Source organism: Canis lupus, chromosome 26 (genome assembly GCF_048164855.1).
Source record: "Canis lupus baileyi chromosome 26, mCanLup2.hap1, whole genome shotgun sequence".
In the NCBI taxonomy this organism is placed as follows: domain Eukaryota; kingdom Metazoa; phylum Chordata; class Mammalia; order Carnivora; family Canidae; genus Canis; species Canis lupus.
In genome coordinates, this window is record NC_132863.1 from 27,684,077 (window position 1) to 27,704,023 (window position 19,947).

General features: G+C 38.7%; 1 protein-coding gene across 2 annotated transcripts in view; it reads right to left on the reverse strand.

Moving 5' to 3' along the window:
- Positions 1-19,947, reverse strand: part of SAMHD1 (SAM and HD domain containing deoxynucleoside triphosphate triphosphohydrolase 1) — a 57,176-nt gene that overhangs the window by 2,760 nt on the left and 34,469 nt on the right. For both annotated transcript variants that reach the window (XM_072800904.1, XM_072800903.1), the window contains exons 8-15: positions 18,144-18,244; positions 17,863-17,971; positions 16,753-16,844; positions 15,359-15,474; positions 7,984-8,123; positions 7,103-7,198; positions 4,073-4,177; positions 2,314-2,451 (exon numbers count right to left, since the gene is read on the reverse strand). In XM_072800904.1, the coding sequence (XP_072657005.1) occupies positions 2,314-2,451; positions 4,073-4,177; positions 7,103-7,198; positions 7,984-8,123; positions 15,359-15,474; positions 16,753-16,844; positions 17,863-17,971; positions 18,144-18,244 (897 nt within the window). The remainder of the gene's footprint in view (positions 1-2,313; positions 2,452-4,072; positions 4,178-7,102; positions 7,199-7,983; positions 8,124-15,358; positions 15,475-16,752; positions 16,845-17,862; positions 17,972-18,143; positions 18,245-19,947) is intronic.

Here is a 19,947-nt window from a genome sequence, read left to right on the forward strand (position 1 = left end):
CTCACTGCTCAGTTCTGACCCTCTCCCTTCATACACTTTCAGAAAACACAACTCTATTTTTCTATTTTTGAAAATACCAATTATTTTTTTGACAAATTTATTTATTCATAATAGACACAGAGAGAGGGACTCATATTTGGAAGACCCTTCTAGTTCAAAGACATCATTTGCCTTTAAACTCCTCTCTATTTCTATCGAGCACACTTATTTCTACCCATTCTAATTTCAACTCTAGCGAATTTCATAAATACAAACTTGAATGTCACTCTCCTGCTTAAAACACTTCAATGGCTTCCATTGCCCTAGGCCTAGAGGACTATGCAAAATCTCCTGGACCTCTCCCCTAAAGGCACCATGTTCTCACTCATCTTCTGGCCTCCTGCCTCCACCTTTACCCAGCTGACTTCTTCTCAACCATCCTTCAGGTCTCAGCTTCTAAGTCTTTCTTAAAATAAGCTTTTCCCAACCAACCAAGTATGGCTTAAATCCTTCCCGTTTTGGCTCCTCTAAGACTCTGCACACTGCCCCCTACCCCAAAGCACTTACCACACCACAATAATTGTTATTTACTTATGTGTCTGTTATCCCCAACCAGAGTGTGATCCTTGGGAACTATGTCTGTCTTAGGTACTGTTCCATCTCTGGTACCTAACATAGGACCTGGCAAAAATCCTTATTCAATGAGAGAATGTATCTAGTTTGTTTGTTTGTTTGTTTGTTTGTTTGTTTATTTATTTATTTATTTATTTATTTATTTATGTGTATCTAGTTTTAAAGGAGTTACTGCCAGATGGCTGAACTTCAACAGCCTCTTGTCATTCTACTTCTAGCCTCTCCAAGTTCCAATCCATTTGCAGTTAGAGTTTTCTTTCTTAATCAGTGGTTTAGTTTCCTTGGGTGCTACAGTACCTAAGACAAAGACACACTTCCTCGTGCCCATGGGTTTCTTCCTAGTTGGAGATAATGAATACAGAAGTAATTATAGCACACAAGGTATTCCTTCCCCACTGTTCATAAGAAGTCTTCTTTCTTAGCCAATTATCCAAAGTTCTCCATAATCTAGTCTATTCTTCCCATTTAACCTCTCCCCACTCAATAGTAAGAATTCTCTGTCCATGCACCAGGTCTCTTCATGGCCCCCAAACACATTCCACTTGTTCCAGTTTCATACTACCAGGTCACTCCCATTGCCAATTATGTCCACCTCTTTCCCTGCTGCTCAACCAAACACAATCCAGCCTAATGGATCTAGTAGAATCCCTTCTTCTTCGAAAGGCTTTCCGACAGCTCTCTTAACTCTTAGAATCCTAACACAACTCATCTGATCATTCTTTCTGGCACTTGATAAAGTACCAACTACTGGGCTGCTCCTTCATTTTTGTTTCCTTCAGCACACAATGCATGGATGGAGGGGGGGAAGGCAGATATGGTGTTGTGGGAGAGAGTACTGGGCTAGGAAGTAGAGCACAGCTTCCCACTTGCCTGTCAATTATTTTATTCAGACAGTCAACAAATATCAACTAGCCACTTTCTCTGTGCTAGGCACCTGCCATATCTAGGCCAGTAAGGGACAACTTTAACAACATTCACTATAGGATTCTCAACTACAGTTTGGCTCCTCTTCCTCTCCATTGTCTTATTCTAGGCTATTTATGTATTTATTATAAAGATTTTATTTATTCACAGAGAGGCAGAGACACAGACAGAGGGAGAAGCAGGCTTTTCACAGGGAGTCCGATGTGGAACTCAATCCCTGGACCCAGGATCATGCCCTGAGACGAAGGCAGATGCTCAACTGCTGAGCCACCCAGACATCCCTATGTTAGACAATTTAAATAGTTTACAGTTTTAGGAATGCTGAGTGTGAAATAAATTAGAAAACTTATTATCACTTGTATGTGGCCTTAAACAATTTAACTACTCAGTTTTGGTAACCTTCTCTGAAAGATAAGGAAACTATGACTCATTTCCTAGCTCGCTGGGAAGAGTGCAGACAACTGGTGAGAACATTATAAAGTACTATCACATGTTCACCACTGTGAACTTTTAGTATTAGGATAATAATGATAAACAGGGTACACACTCACAATTGGTGTAGGAAGACATTGCTAGTTGACATAGAGTCAAGCATTTTAAAAGGAAAGCTAAAAAAAAAAAAAAAAAAAAAGGAAAGCTTAAAGTGGAAAACATTTTTTTTCCCCAAAATAACCAAATGACTGTAATTTGAGAACTTTTCAGAGGGAAGTAAAGATGCCTTTGGTTTTACTTAAAAATAAAAAAACGTGCAAAGCAAGTGATTAATAAACCACCTACCTGAGGCTTGGTGAAGTCTCTGATTAAGCACCAATGAACGAAATGTTGTTTCACAGCAAACAATGTGTCTGCATCAGTCTTCTTACAGTATACACGAATTAGCTGCTCTGCAAATCTCTCTGGCAAAAATTCTGAAACCTTTTCAAAGAAGAAAAGATTTACTGTCATCTTGAATTCATACATTGAAGAGAGGTCAGCTTTCTTAAGCTCCATTTATTTTTATTTTATTTATTTTTTATTTTATTTACTTTAAAGATTTTATTTATTTATTCATGAGAGACACAGAGAGAGAGAGAGAGGCAGAGACATGGGCAGAGGGAGAAGCAGGCTCCATGCAGGAAGCCCAATGTGGGACTTGATCCCGGGTCTCCAGGATCACACCCTGGGCTGAAGGTGGCGCTAAACCCCTGAGCCACCTGGGCTGCCCTCCATTTTTTTAAAAAGATCTTATTTATTTATTTGAGAGAGTGAGTACGTGCTCAAGGGAGCAGGGGGAGGGGTAAGGACAAGCAGACTCCCTGCTGTGTGCAGAGTCCAACACATGCTTGATCCTAGGACCCTAAGATCATGATCTGAGGCAAAGTCAGATGCTTAACAGAGCCACCCAGGTGCCCCAGTTCCATTCTTGATGTTATATTAAAAACATCACATTATTGGGGATCCCTGGGTGGCTCAGCGGTTTAGCACCTGCCTTTGGCCCAGGGCGCGATCCTGGAGTCCCGGGATCGAGTCCCACGTCGGGCTCCCCGCATGGAGCCTGCTTCTCCCTCTGCCTGTGTCTCTGCTTCTCTCTATGTCTATCATAAGTAAATAAATAAATAAATGAATAAATAAATAAATAAATAAATCTTTAAAAAAAAAAACCATCACATTATTTTGCCGTTTTATCCCAATTATCACCCAAGGAAAAGAATTCAAGGTAGTTCTCATATTACAAAAATGCCCCAAAACGTTATGTCAATTAATAAAAGACTAAAAGTTTGTATTATATAATTATTTGTAAACCAGACTCTCGTTAGAAGATATGCAGATAAGAATATTTAACTTTCATGACTTCACCTTTACAACATTACTTTCCCATCAGATTTATAACCTAGCCTCTAAACCAAAAACAGTGCTTTCTTCTATGTTCAGCAAACAGGAAAAACTGGCTGTTAAAAGATGGTCCGGTCTACACAAAAATCAGGTATACTTCAATTTTTAAAAAATATTTAAGGGAGAGAGGGCATGCATGAGCAGATAGAGGGTCCAGAGAGGGGGAAAGGGAGAGGCAGAGAAACTCAAGCAGATTCTGTCTGAACCCAATGTGGGGCTCAATCTCATTACCCTGAGACCATGAACTGAGCCGAAACCCAGTCAGATGCTCCACCTGACTGAGCCACCCAGGTACCCCCAGATATATTTTAATTTTAAAAATAATACCTCCCCCCGACCCCGCCACTGTTCACATTGACCTTAGAACCTAACTTGCATGTAAAAATGCAGATTTAGGGCAGCCCTGGTGGTGCAGCAGTTTAGCGCCACCTGCAGCCTAGGGTGTGATCCTGGAGACCGTGGATCGAGTCCCACATCAGGCTCTCTGCATGGAGCCTGCTTCTCCCTCTGCCTGTGTCTCTGCCTCTCTCTCTCTCTCTCTCTGTGTGTCTCTAAGAATAAATAAATAATCTTTAAAAAATAAATAAATAAAAAATAAAAATGCAGATTTATCATAGGTTTGCCAAATGCCATTACAGTATATTTGTTTTACCTAAGTAGTTACCTGATCTTTAGTAATCATGACTGCTTTGCTGAGGTCACTCTTACAATAGAAGCGAACATGATCAATTGGATTCTTGTCTTCCATCCCATAATCCATGTTGATAACCTTAATAAAAGCAATAAATTAGTGATCACTCACATAACAGTGAGAATTGAATTCAGGGTTGTAGGAGCATCACAAGAAATGGACCAGAGCTCTCTGGAGGTTCAGAAGTAAGAGCATTAATAAGGTAGCTCATAATAGAATAAAAATAACTGTGGTGCATGTGCCATAGGGATTTGGTCTTGAAATCTGGGTGGGTAAGGGAGGGATTTATGCTTTCAACATAAGTAGGGTATAAAGTCTATGCCTATGTGACAGCCACTGTGATAGGTACTATAGATACAAGGAAACATGATACAATCCCAACCCCCACAGTGTAGCCTAGACTGAGGTTGAACAAATAATTATAAAAGTAATTATCTAACTACTTTTATTCTAAGAGCTACCAAGAAGCAAAGGGTGCTGTGAAACTTTTAACGAGGGAGCTAGGGCTCCTGGGAATGACTGAGAATGTTTTCCTGGGAAAGCGAGTAGGAATTAACCAGGTCTATCTATGCTGGAAGAAAAATAATTCTATGGGACGCCTGGGTGGCTCGATGGTTGAGCATCTGCCTTCGGCTCAGGGCATGATCCTGGAGTCCCGGGATCGAGTCCCATATCAGGCTCCCTGCTTGGAGCCTGCTTCACCTCTGCCCATGTCTCTGCCTCTCTCTGTGTCTCTCATGAATAAATAAATAAAATCTTAACAAAAAAAAAAAAAAAAGAATTCTAGGCAGAATTCTAGTGGACAAGACTGACATGGTCCACTGGGTTAAGTAACACTGAAGTCACTGGTGAACTTGGAAGAATAGTTCTTTTTTTTTTTTTTTTTTTAAAGATTTTATTTATTCATGAGAGACAGAGAGCAAGAGTGAGAGAGCGAGAGATTGAGGGGCAGAGATACAGGCAGAGGGAGAAGCAGGCTCCATGCAGGGAGCCTGATGTGGGACTTAATCCCGGACCCCGGGATCACACCCAGAGCCAAAGGCAGATGCTTAATCGCTAAGCCACCCAGGCATCCCAAAATTCAATAAAAAATTTAGTTACCCAGTTGTAGTAGCCACGTTTCAAGTGCTCAACAACCACATGTGGTTGGTGGCTAACAAAACGGACAGCACAATTATAAAGCATTTCCAATATCACAGAAAGTTCTAGTGGACAGTCCTGGTCTAGAACACAATAGAAGGATTATCCTTAGCCTTTGAGAAGAAGACAGACATTTCCCCACTGTACCTGAGAGAGAAAAGGAGACATCTGAGATTCAGCTATGGTCCAGAAGTGAGACCAGGGGTGTATCTCCCAGTGTGTGTGTTCTACTGGCTTTGAGAGCTGCAGTGAGTGTTCTACATCCCTGGGAGATCCCTGTTCTACATTTACCTGGGAGAGAGCAACTGCTGGGTTCTCCCCATGATTCCAAGGCTGGAGCTATCATAGGCTTCTCTCCTCGGTGTTGTTTCATGGGGGAGGGACTCGATGTAGCTTCAACATTTTTATACACGGTAAGGCATGAACACTAATCAAATTTTCAGAAACTTTCAGAAGTGCCACAAGCTCTTTGGTATTTATTTCCTTGGTTTTAGACTAGAAATAAAATGCAATTCCTAGTTTCTCCAAAATGTATATAACTAGAAATTCCTTCTTAAAGCAAATTTGATGAAACAGTTATTTTTCCAGAAGGGCAAGACTATAATTATTGGAGTTCCCTTTTTGTTAACTAAGGACTCAAGAGCAAAAAAGTAGCTACTGATCAACAATGGTGAATTTTTAATTCTAAATAGTAATATTAAGTTTTATAGCCTTGGGCAGCCTGGGTGGCTCTGAGGTATAGCACTACCTTTGGCCCAGGTTGTGATCCTGGAGACCTGGGATCGAGTCCCACATCAGGCTCCCTGCATGAAGCCTGCTTCTCCCTCTGCCTGTGTCTCTGCCTCTCTCTCTGTGTCTCATGAGTAAATAAATAAAATCTTAAAAAAAAAAAGTTTTATAGCCTATTAAGTAATCATAAAAGTTATTACACACAGTCCTAAAAGGAGGCACATGTAGTAATATGCACCACATAAATATATTCCACCGTCAAACTAGAATTGAGAGGCTAATACATAAGATACTTAATTAGATTTTAATTGCTTTGTCAGAATATAAAAAGGCTTCACTCATCCTAAGCTTCCCCAGTAAAGTACTGAGGGCAAGGGTAGACATGTGGACAACTCAGGGAAAACATTCTGAAGAGTAAGTTCTTTCAGAATCTCAGAAACTCAAAACTTCAGAAAGTCCCTTTATTCTAGTATAATTTAATCTAATGGACAGGAAACTGTAACCTGATCTGCAAGTGTGAGACACTTCAACCCTCAGCCAAGTGAATAGACTGAGCCCAAGGACAATTCACTTGTGTATCCCTTGGCAAAGAGTAGTTATGGAGAGATCACCCTTTATCAAAAATGCATCAACAAGAAAACAGCAAATGAGAGGCTTATGGAAAAAGAATACATGGGGAACACTCTGTCCCAAGATTTCAGAGGAGTAGAACTCTGAAAAGCAGTTCCTATAATAAACAAAAGAAAATGTGAGAAAGCCATTTGGCATTCTTGATAGGATACAAGACACGATAGCTGCTATGAAGGAGTTAAAAAGTCTTTTTCCTTTGTGTAGACAATTAAAGAAAAATAATTGGCATATATTACTTTTGTGATTAAAAAACACTCAAAAATCAATATATGCAATGTTCTGCTAACCACGTGATCACAATTACATTAAAAATATCAATGTCAAAGAAAAATTTAAAAATTGGTTAATGTTGATTCTTTGAGGTCACAGGTGATTCTCTTCTTTCTAGTTTTCTGTATTTTCCAATTTTCTTTAATGAACATGTACCACTTTTACAAGGGAAGGAGGATGGCATTATCTTAAAAAAAATTCTTTACTTAGTATCTTTTCAGGCTAACTACTTACATCCACTATTAAATCTTCAGCCTTCAGTTCAGCTTCTAGTGGTATGTCACTAGGTTTAGCCCTGGCAATTTCCTCTGGAAGGCTTTTATAGTTTTCCTAGAAAAGACAAGAGTCATGTTAGAACCTCAGTTTTTCATCATTAAGCATTTATGCCCCAAAAAGTTCCCTCTCTGAAAATGACACTTCACTAGGAAAAGTGGGTTGAGATATCCCTAACAAATACATGGCTTCTGTTTATGCCATCCTTCACACAAACCACAATAGAGTGATTCTCTGAACAAAATTTTCACATTGAAAGAAAATGTGGCATTGACCCATTACTAAAATGAGAGGAAAGTGTTACAAGGAAGGGTGTGGTTATCAGTATGGCTCCTGTTACTGGCTTTCTGCCAAAGAGAAAAACTTTCTACATACAAGAGAGGAAAACATACAAATATTTGGCATGCACCATCTGGGAGAACCTGATATAGTGTGAAAGAAGAAATTAGTGAACAGCAGGTGCTTAGAGTCTCAGTGAAGCTCATGCAGATACCTTATTTTGAAGCTCCATTTTCTTGCCTTTGGATCTAGCCAAAATTTGGGGCCCCCCTCCCACTTCTGGGATGAGAGACTAAAGGTTTGGATGAAGTGAGACTTGGTTTTGAATACTGGCTCACTAACTGTGTTTCCATAGGGAAGTTATGTAATCTCTTCTAAGCCTCAGTTCCTTTATCTACAGGACAGACCAAAGGACACGTTACTGATGAGAAGATTAGGTAAAAATGAATGTAAAGGGCTTAGAACAGAGTTGTGGTATTATGGTGGGTTAATGGAGTCCTCTTGGAGGACAAATGAGAGAGAGACCTTTTACTAATGGAAATGCATTTGACAACACAACTTACCCTTTCAATTCTTATTTTTCCCTTTGGCTTAGTCTCACCCACATACTTGTATAGATCACGGTATTCGATTTTTTTTAAAATCTCTCGTGCTTCATTCAGGTTGGGATCAGAAGAATATAAAATCTCCAGAAAAATGTTATCTGCCAATTTGATAAAATTTCAGTTATATTAATATGGAAAAAGATTTTTTTAAAGATTTTATTTATTTATTCATGAGCGACACAGAGAGAGAGAGAGAGAGAGAGAGAGAGAGAGGCAGAGACACAGGCAGAGGGAGAAGCAGGCTCCATGCAGGGAGCCCCATGTGGGACTCCATCCCGGGTCTCCAGGATCATGCCCTGGGCTGCAGGGGGCGCCAAACCGCTGTGCCACCGGGGCTGCCCGGAAAAAGAGATTTAAAAAGACTCCTATGCTACTGTACTTCTGAAAGGATTTCAAGTGGACATTTATAAATATAGGCACAGTAGAACATTCAATGTCTTGGATTTGCTTCAAGATAATCTAGAGAATGGGAGAGGGTAGAGATGAAGCAAGACTGTACTGAAGTTGATGGCTTATAGCTGGGTGTCGGGTAAATAGGGGCGTATACATTTGTTATGTTTTGTTTTCTTAAAGAGAATGATATTTAAGTAATTATAAAATTACATCTGAGATCTGCTTCAAAATAGCCGAGTGTCTTATGGAAGTGGGTGGATGGAGTAGATGAAGCAAAACTGCCATGTTGATCATTGTTGCAGCTAAGTGATGGGTATGTGGAATTTGTAAATTTCATAATAAGAAGTTTTATAAAGTTCTATTCCATGATAAAAGCAGAAGGATGGGGATGCCTGGGTGACAGACACACTTGGCTAAGCACCTGCCTTCAGCTCAGGTCATGATTCCGAGGTCCTGGAATTGAGCACCACTTTGGGCTCCCTGCTCAGCAGTCTGCTTTTCTTAAATTTTTCCTTTGTTTTTTTTTTAAATTAATTAATTGATTGATTGATTCATTCATTCATTCATTCATGAGAGACACACAGAGGAAGAGAGAGAGAGGCAGAGACACAGGCAGAGGGAGAAGCAGGCTCCATGCTGGGAGCCTGACACGGGACTCAATCCCGGGTCTCCAGGATCAGGCCCTGGACTGAAGGCAACACTAAACTGCTGAGCCACCCAGGCTGCCCAAGCAGTCTGCTTTTCTCTCTGCCTCTCCCTCTGCTTGTTCTCTTTCTCTCTCTCTGTCTCTGTCAAATGAATAAATAATCTTTTTTAAAAAAGCAGAGATAGTTCTTTTTTCCTTTTAAGATTATATTTTATTTTTTAAGATTTTATTTTGGGGATGCCTGGGTGGCTCAGTTAAATATCTGACTTTGACTCTTGATCTCAGGATCCTGGAAGCAGGAAATCTGCTTCTCTCCCTCTGTCCTTCCCCCGACTTGCACGTGCGCACACGAACTCTCTCATTCTAAAATAAGTCTTAAAAAAATTTTTTTTTACTTTAAAGTATTCTCTACAACACCTAATGTAGGACTCAAACTTACAACCCCAAGATCAAGAGCCTCATGCCCTACTGAGTCAGTCAGGTGCCCGAGAAAGTAGTTCTTTTTCTTTTTCTCTTCAACTCTTATTTTGAAAAAAATTCAAAATAAAATACCTTTCACCTAAATCCATCAACATTTTTCTACATATGCATATGCTGTGTATGTGTACACAAGTATTTTTGCACACATACAAATTTTTGATGAAATATTTGAAAATTATAGCCATCAAGCCCCTTTACTCTTCAATACTTCTGCATGTATCTCCCAAGAACAAGAACATTCTTCTACATAACCACAGTTATGACTCCTTGCCTCCCACAAGGAGCCTGATGTGGAACTTGATCCTAGATCCCAGAATCATGCCCTGCAACGAAGGCAGACACAACTGCTGAGCCACCCAGGCATCCCGAAAAATAGCAATTTTACTTTAACATAAGATCACACTTTTCTAATCCATGTCTTTAGCTACCCTATTCCCAGGTGAATTAATAGAATGCTTCTCCCATCATAGGATCTCACTTCTCATTTTTTAAAGTATTCTCTATACCCAATGTGGGGCTCAAACTCACAGCCCTATGATCAAGAGTCACCTGGTCTACCAACCAAGCCAGCCAGGCATCCCTCACTTCATTTTTTTATTTCATTTTTTTAAAAGTAATCTCTAGGGACACCTGAGTGGCTCAGCGGTTGAGTGTTTGCCTTTGGCTCAGGGGTGATCCCAGGGTCTGGGATTGAGTCCTGCATCAGGTTTTTTGCAGGGAGCCTGCTTCTCCCTCTGCCTATGTCTCTGCCTCCTCTCTCTGTGTGCCTCTCATGAATAAATAAATAAATAATCTTTAAAAATTAAATAAAAAAATAAAGTGATCTCTGCACCTGACTCAGGGCTTGAGCTCACAACCCCAAGATCAAGAGTCACATGCTCTACTGAGTAAGCGAGCCAGGTGACCCAAAATCTTGGCACTTCTTGAAAGCCTACCTAAACCCTGAAATTCATCTCAAAAGGCACCTCACTATGAAACCTTCCTTAATCTACCAACTAGAGATATAATTCCTCCCTCCTTTGAGCCCCATAGAATCTTACTGATACTTTTCTTATGCCTTTTACTTTATTCTGTAAGGTACAGACTTTTAGGTGGACTTATTTTCATTTCTATTAGGTAAGTAGGTAGAAGAGGCATTATTGGATCATAGGATATATATTTATATGAAAATGCTAAACTTTTTCAAAGTGGCTGTACAATTTGCATTGCCACCAGCCATGTGTGAAAGCTCTATTTGTTCCATATATTTGTGTTCAGAAAAGGATTATGTATAAAAGTTAAGCCAAGGGCAGCCTGGATGGCTCAGCGGTTTAGTGCCGCCTTTCGCCCAGGGTGTGGTCCTAGGTACCCGGGATCGAGTCCCACGTCGGGCTCCCTGTGTGGAGCCTGCTTCTCCCTCTGCCTATGTCTGTACCTGTCTCTCTCTGTGTCTCTCATGAATGAATGAATGAATGAATGAATGAATGAATGAATCTTTAAAAAATATAAAAGTTAAGCCAATTGTTTATATATTAAATTGAATAACTATGTATCATTCTAAAATAGTATAAACAACACTCAACTTTGGAGTCAGAAAACCTTTGCCATTTATTAGGATAAGTTGCTTTTCCTCACTTGGTCTCTGTTTCCTCATTTGAGAAGTTTTAAGTAGGTGATCTCTAAGGTCCTTTTAAATTTAACATTCTATGATTCAAATTTAATTAAGGGATTTGGGGATAAGAGGGCTGGAAAAGGAAGGAAAGGAAAGGGTAAGTTTCACCTATTGCCTAGGAACGCTGAGGGATAAAGACTAATGTAAGAAAATGGTTACCTAAGACAGTGGTCGTAACATTTGCAATGCTTAAGATAGCCAATTTCCACATAAGCTGAAATATTTATAGGAAAATTTATAAGTAGGAATTTGGGAAGCAGAGAGGACAGATAAACCACGGCATATTCATATGATAAACTACTATTTAGCAATAAAAAGGAATAAACTACTGATGCATGCAATCTGGATGAATCTCAAATACATAACATTGAGTAAAAAGGAGCCCTACAGAGAGGAGTACGCACTGTATGATTCCATTTATATAAAAGTCTAGAACAAAGGCACCTGGTTGGCTCAGTTGGAAGAGTATATGACTCTTGATCTCAAGATCAAGTTTGAGAGGGAACTGGCACCGTCTCCCTGGTGGTCTAGTGGCTAGGATTCGGCGCTTTCAAGATCAAGTTTGAGTTTGAGCCCCATGTTGGGTGTAGAGATTACTAAAAAAAATAATAAACTTTATTTATTTATTTTTAAAAAAGAGAGAGAGAGAGGCAGGCAGAGACATAGGCAGAGGGAGAAGCAGGCTTCATGCACCGGGAGCCCAATGTGGGATTCAATCCCGGCTCTCCGGGATCACGCCCTGGGCCAAAGGCAGGCGCCAAACCACTGCGCCACCCAGGGATCCCAAAATAAATAAACTTAAAAAAAAAAAAGTCTAGAATCGGCAAATTGTGGTTCTTTCTAGGGGTGAGGTGGGGGTAGAAGTTGACTGGGAAGAAGCATGACAGAACTTTCTGAGAAGATAATGTTGTGTCTTGAATTTGTCAAAATGGTAGCAAATTTACATAAAATTTGTACACCTATACAAGTTGTATGTGAATTTTACATCAGAAGAAAATATCTATGAACAACTGTTGAACTTTAGTTAATCTGCATGCTAAGGGAGTTAGGGTAAAGTGTATTGGTATCCACAATTTACTTTAAAATGCATCAAAATTGGGGCACCTGGGTGACTCACTCAGTTAAGTGTCCAACTCTTGGTTTCATCTCAGGTCATGATCTCAGGGTCCTGGGACCAAGCCCCACAATGGGCTCCACACCCAGTGGGGAATCTGCTGGAGATTCTCTCCCTCTTCCTCCCCCACTCACCTGCTCATGCACATCAAAATTAAGATGGATTAGTAAAATAGAAGGATTGTAAGTGATAGATAAGTAATAAAGCAAGTTCAATAAATGCTAGAATTTAGGTGGTAAGAGTATAGTGTTCACTGTAAAATTCTTTCAACATTATTGTAGGTTTTCAACACCTAGTAAGTGGAAAAAACATTCTAAAAAATTAAAATACAAGAACTGGAGACTTTCAGATAAAGTAAGTTGACTTTTGGAAAAGCAGCAAACGTAATGAAGGCTCACATGGCCATAATCCTTCTAGATCATGTAGTTACTGCCAGTAAGGATCACAGAACCTTTCTAAATTGTATGCAAGAAAGATAAGATTATCCCTGTGTCAAATGATGACAGCTGGAAAGTCCATATGCTTGTTCTCCCATACTCTGGCAGATAAAGCACAAAAATGTGACCTAATATTTTGTATGGGATTTTTGACATTAATATCCAAGTGCATTATCAGTGGACTCATCTCATTGAACAGGGTAAAAGCCAGTTTGGGCATTATAGAACCTTCAAGGTAACTAAGAGCTATATGTAATCATATTAGTAAGACCATATTAAACTATATAGTTTATGGTTTGTCAGTTAACCCAAAAGTGCATAAGATCCCAAATTCATTTCCTTTCACCATAAGATAGTTGAAATGTAATATAATGTTACAGGATAAATCGTTAGAACTGGCTTCTGATGAAGACTGAGGATGATTTTTTTTTAAGATCACTTTTTATTTTTTAATTTTTAAAAAAATCTTTATTTTTTTATTTTTTATTTTTATTTTTTTTTTAAGATTTTATTTATTTATTCATAGACACAGGGAGAGGGAGAAGCAGACTCCATGCAGGGAGCCCGATGTGGGACTCGATCCCAGGTCTCCAGGATCACACCCCAGGCTGCAGGTGGCGCCAAACCGCTGCGCCACCGGGGCTGCCCTAAGATCACTTTTTAAACACAGCATCACCTGCTTCATTATTAACAAAAGTTAAAATAGCCCCAGTTTGCTCAAATTGTTACTAACCTCTTCTTCCATTCCTATCAACACAATGAAAGACTAGTATGTATTATGATGTTATTAAAACAAAACACAGAAACAATTTAGATATACATTATCCCCTGTGAGTGACTGTGTCCTCAATCCAATCTAGATTAATTAACAAGAAGGAAGAGATTTTGTTACGTTTAATTTTTTTTAAAGATATTATTTATTTATTTATTCACAGAGAGAGAGGCAGAGACACAGGCGGAAGGAGAAGCGGGTTCCATGCAGGGAGCCCGACGTGGGATTTGATCCTGGGTCTCCAGGATCACGCCCTGGGCCACAGGCGGCGCTAAACCACTGCGCCACTGGGGCTGCCCTCACGATTTCACTTCTAATTTTTTATTTACTTGTGATTGGAAAATGACTAAAAAGTTACAAGCATAATAGAGATTCTATATTACCTACGTGTATATTTTTAAAGAATAATACATACAGTTTTTGTTATTTAAATTTTTATTTTGAGGGATCCCTGGGTGGCGCAGCGGTTTGGTGCCTGCCTTTGGCCCAGGGCGCGATCCTGGAGACCCGGGATCGAATCCCACGTCGGGCTCCCGGTGCATGGAGCCTGCTTCTCCCCTCTGCCTATGTCTCTGCCTCTCTCTCTCTCACTGTGTGCCTATCATAAATAAATAAAAATTAAAAAAATAAAAAAATAAAAAAATAAATTTTTATTTTGATTATATTTGTTGAAATATATGTTAAGTCTATCAAATTCAATACTAAATATTTGGGCTTGTATTTTGTATGTCCTGCCCTCTCCCACTTCATTTCATTTTCCTGGTAATTCATTTTTTAGTGTTTTACAAAAGTATCAATTTGCGAATGGTTGGAAATGAGAAATACTGATTCTTCAAAGGCAGTTTCAGGGAACTGTTGTGGGTCTCATTCTGGCAGCGTGCTGCCAACGGAATCAAGCAGTGATAGGACATCAGTACTACCTTTCACAGGAAGCTCATGGAAAGTGATCTTATCTGTATTAAGCCACTGAGCTTGTGTTATTTTTGCTCATTTTAAGAATCTCCAACCTTTCCACTGATTTTATGAGCTATATGACTGCTTTCTATTTCTTTAAACAGAGTCAGTTTTGTGATATGCAACTAAGAACTGCAGCTGGTACATACTTTCTTATCTACTTCTTTTGCTTTGCCGATCTTTATTGCTCAGTCTGCACTTTCCCACATGAAAGAACCAGCAGAAACACCTTCATCTCTCCCTTCCTACCCTAAACTGCAGGTTTCATTTCTGCTGAAGTATGACAAAATGTTCCTGGTACCCTGTGTTTTACAACAAAAATGTTAAAAGGGCGAGTCTCCTATTTGTCCAGCTGTATTGTAAGTTAAATAATAGTAAATATTGGCTACTTATGTGCCAAGTACTAGACTAGGTGTTATGTCTCATTTAAATACTACAACAAGGGCAGCCTAGGTGGCTCAGCAGTTTAGTGCCGCCTTCAGTCTAGGGCCTGATCCTGGGGACCCAGGACCGAGTCCTGCATCGGGCTCCCTGCGTGGAGCCTGCTTCTCCCTCTACCTATGTCTCTGCCTCTTTCTCTGTGTCTCTCATGGATAAATACATTTTAAAAATCTAAAAAAAAAAAAAAATACTACAACAAAACTATAGGCGACATATCAATACTCCCATTTTACAAATGAGGAAACGAAGGGTCAGAGAGGTAATATAACTTTATCAAGGTTATATTGTTAATACAGAGAAGAGATAAAACTAAAATCCAAAAGTATATTATAATCACTCGAGAAGCTGAATATATTGGAATGTTTGGAAAATAACCCATCTGCAATCCAGGGATAGTTTACACTTTATCTGAGAGGGACCATCTATGTTATCTTCTAGCTCTTACCTGTTAGCTTTGTGAAGGCTTCCATGTCATCAATTGCTGTAGAAATGTGATACTTCTTTCCTTCAGCCCCTGTAATCTCTATGTAGGGGTCTGCTTTGAGGAAAGCATCTGTAATCCTAAAGATAATTTCATAAAAACTTATGCTTCTGAGAAAATCTGAGTATTTGCTTAATGCCTTACTTAAAGTTAAGGAAATCTTTCTTTCTACATTAGAGAAGCGAAATCCCGAGACATGATAATCTAAACAACTGTTTTGGGAACATACATAAGTGCATAAATAAGTGCATGGTGATTTGTGAGCTACCTACCATGTCAATGTTTACTGTGATCTAGGCATTATGCAGGGCTTTAGATACATTATCTTATTTAATTTTTCCAACAAGATAGACTAATCAGCCTCAATTTTACAGATGCAGAAATGAAGTACTTTTCATTTAACCAAGTTAGGAAGAAGCAGTACCAGCCTTTGAACCTAGATGTCTCTGGCTCTCTGAATTAAAAACAAACAAAACTTATTATCAAAGGAATTCATACCAATGGGTGAATGTATTCTAACTAGTCTGCTCATCTCAATTTAAAACTATTTTGAGGGATGCCTGAATGGCTCCTCAGTTAAGCATCTGCCTTCAGCTAAGGTCACGATCCCGAGGTCTGGGGATTGAGTCCCAAACTGGGCTCCCTGCAGGGATCCTGTTTCTCCCTCTGCCTATGTCTCTGCCTCTCTCTCTGTGTCTCTCATGAATAAATAAGTAAATAAAATCTTAAAAAAAAAACCACCCAACTATTTTGAGACATGGAATTAAATGACTCTTTTTTTTTTTTTTGAGAACCCTTTATGGGTCAATGAGTCATACAGACGTACAGCTATACTTATATCTGTACTTGGCTAAACTTTTCTGCTATAGTTCTCACAGGTTGGAGAAAAGGGAAATTCCTGTTGGTTTTACTCTTTTCTACTAATTTTGACAAACAATTAACAGGGTGAGGACAGACATTAATCTTAATCCTTATAATTAATCTTAATTATTAAAACTAATTTTTGTCGTTAGTTTCAGAATGTCAATTATTCACGTCCTATTTCTCACCTTGCTACTAATATCTGGCAATAAATAATTACCTACAGGAAGGTCTAAGTCATGCCAGCATTGCCTCTTCATGTCTAGCTGAAGCCAACTCTTCCACCCTTCATCTATCCCTTCTATCGATTCTCTTTCATTTCCTCCAACTAAGTTGTTTAATTTACTCTAGTTTTTGTTGTGTTTATGGTACCCATTTTAAATTGATTCACTTAAAATTCACTTCAGTTAATCTAGAAATCTCAAGCTGACCCAAGAATAATACTCTAACAAACCATCATGAAAAATTTATAGGGAAATAGCAGTTGAATTTCTTACATTGTATCAATGATGTTGCCAACTTTGTGTTGATAAGCTCTGCGGTGCAAAGTGTTGCGAGTATGGAACATGTCATACAGATTCCCAACCTCCTGCAGGAAAACATGAAATAAATACTAATGTAGGATCAGGTTATGTTACCCTTGTTAGCAGACAAGTACATAGGACAAGGAAAAGGGATGGTGACTGACAGATAAGAAGAGTATGTCCTGGGCAGCCTGGGTGGCTCAGCGGTTTAAGCACCCAGGGCGTGATCCTGGAGTCCCTGGATTGAGTCCCACGTCGGGCTGCCTGTATGGAGCCTGCTTCTCCCTCTGCCTGTGTCTCTGCCTCCCTCTCTCTCTCTGTGTCTATCATGAATAAATAAATAAAATCTTAAAAAAAAAAAAAAAAAGAGTATATCCAGGAGCTAACTCATTAAAATCCCTGAAAGCATTAAAAAACTACTAGGCAGATTAGTAAAAACCATTTCTTGGTTTGCAAGTTTTCTTCTCAGTAAATCAAAATCTGTTGTTTTAACTGTAGGGTATTCTGTTTTAGGCATCTTTACTGTATTTTTTAATTTTCTCAACAAGTCTAGAAATCAGGCATTATTCTTATATTCTTTAGTCTCAAAAAAAAGAATTCTATAGTACAGTCCCATATTACTCTTTAGTTAAATGACTCTAATCTAGCAGGCAGCTACTGGTTTAGTATTTTACCTATTTTGAAACACTAAGATATATCACTAACTATGGTTAAGGATGAGACTTGAGTGAAATGTTCTGGGCTGAAACTCCAGTTCTGCCATTTATGTCTTTTCTGTGCTTCTATTTGCTCACCTGTTAAGTGGGATAAGAATAGTATCTATTTCATAGGGTTGTGAGGGTGGAGTTCATCTCTCTACAACACTTAGAACAATGCCTAACACAATACTCAATAAATGTCTGTTGTAATTTTATTATTTAACAAAGCAAAAGTTTTCAGAACTTTAAGATACTTACAAATGCTAAGCATAAAGTAAAAAGATTGACAATTTACCAGGTTCTGTTTTCCAAATTATCAAATGATTACTTCTAGACTTCAAACTAGGAACTATACCTTCTGTGTTGTTCCTCTGACATAGCTCACCTTATCTCTAGTGCAAATACGCTTCCTATTATCTACTTCACAGACACGAGCAAATTTAAGAAAGCGCTGGTAATCAAAATTATTTTGTATTCCAAGATGATGGCAGTCCCTAGAAAGATTCCAAAACAGAGAGATGAAATTTTTCAGCAAGGAAACTGTACCTTAAATATTAACACTAAATATATATTAGGATTTCATTTTTTAATTTATTTAAATAAAAATTATATATACTTAAAGGATATAGGATTTTAACCAATTTTTCTGAAGTGTTCAGTGCATACCTGGCAAAATAATCCCATTTGTCCACATCAATGCCATTTCTTTTATTGGCCACTATTTCATAAAGGAAGCTTTTCTCTTTGGGACGTCCTTTATAAGGCCACTGGAAGACAAGAAAACTCACCAAAAGTTTTAGGATACAAACCAAACCTATTTACAAGCAAAGCAAAGCAACTGTGTTAATCTAAAAATTATAAACAAAAAAATTAAATTAAATTAAATTAAAATTAAAATTATAAACAGATACTTGAATGGGAATGTGAGATAACTTAGAAGGTTCTACTCTTTCCTTCTTTCACTTAATTCCTAAACTAGTAGAAAAAGGAAAAGAAATGCTAAGGTATGTGATATCCTGTTAATACTAAACCTTGTGCCATCAAAAGGATCCTAACTGGTTACATTTCTCATAATCAACAAGTTGTCTTCTTTTCTTGGCTTAAAAGTCTCTTTCAGATGTAATATCTAATTATGAATTGGTAAGAACGTCCCTAGTATGCTAATGCTTGAATTCATGCATGAAAATAGTATTATCCTTCAAAGTAGTTATACATCTAGTCTAAATGAAATGTAATGTTCACATAATTTTTGAAACTCCCATATTTTAGAAATAGAATATTTGGTTCAAAACTCAGCTCTGGGGCTGACCAGGTGGCTCAGCGGTTTAGCGCCACCTTTCGCCCAGGGCCTGATCCTGGAGACCTGGAATCAAGTCCCACATCGGGCTCTTCATGGAGCCCTCTCCTCTCCCCTCTGCCTGTATCTCTGCCTCTCTCTCTCTGTGTCTCTCATAAATAAATAAATAAAATCTTAAAACAAAACAAAAAAACCCCTCAGCTCTTTGGGGCACCTGAGTAGCTCAGTCAGTTAAGCATCAGCCTCAGGTCATGATCCCAGAGCCCCCAGATAGAGTCCCACATCAGGCTCCCTGCTCAGCTGGGAGTCTGCTTCTCCCTCTGCCCCTCACCCTACTCACACACTCTCTCTCTTAAATAAATAAAATCTTAAAAAGAAAAATAAAAAAATACAGCTCGTTATATAAGTAGATTTGTATATATTCAAGGAAAAGACCAAAAAACTCAGAGGGAAATTATTTTTCAACTTTTTTTTCATTATGATTATTTTTAAAGATTTTACTTATTTGAGAAAGATAGAGAGTGAGCACAAGCAGGGCGAGAAGCAGAAGGAGAAGCAGAGACTCCTCACTGAGCAGGGTACCCCACTCAGGGCTTGATCTCAGAACCGTGGGATCATGACCTGAGCCAAAGGCAGATGCTTACTTAGCCAACTAAGCCACCCAGGTGCCCCATATATATGTATATACACACACAGACATTCAGATTTACTTCTTTATTTGGGGGATGGGGGGGAGAGGCAGAGGGAGGAGAGAGAGAATCCCAAGCAGGCTCCATGCCCAGTGCAAAGCCCAGCATGGGGCTCAATCTCACAACCCTGAGATCATGACCTGAGCTGAAATCAAGTCAGACACTTAACCTACTGAGCTACCCAGGTGCTCCTCAACTTTTTTTCAACTAAAAAAAAAAACAAAAAACAGATTTTCCTTTAAGTTATTCAACTTTTTTTTCTAGACAACAGTACTTCAGGCTTCTATACAGAATGTACTGCATATATATTTATCAAAAAAATTTACATATGTATTTTGAGGCATAACTTCTAAAGAACTCAAGAGATTAAAAAATAGATAAGACTTTCATTTTTTTGCATTAAACAATAGAAACATACAACATATTTTTGTCATTTAGTCTCCTTAAGATAACCAAATATCTCTCTTCAAATAGCTTTGAAGGA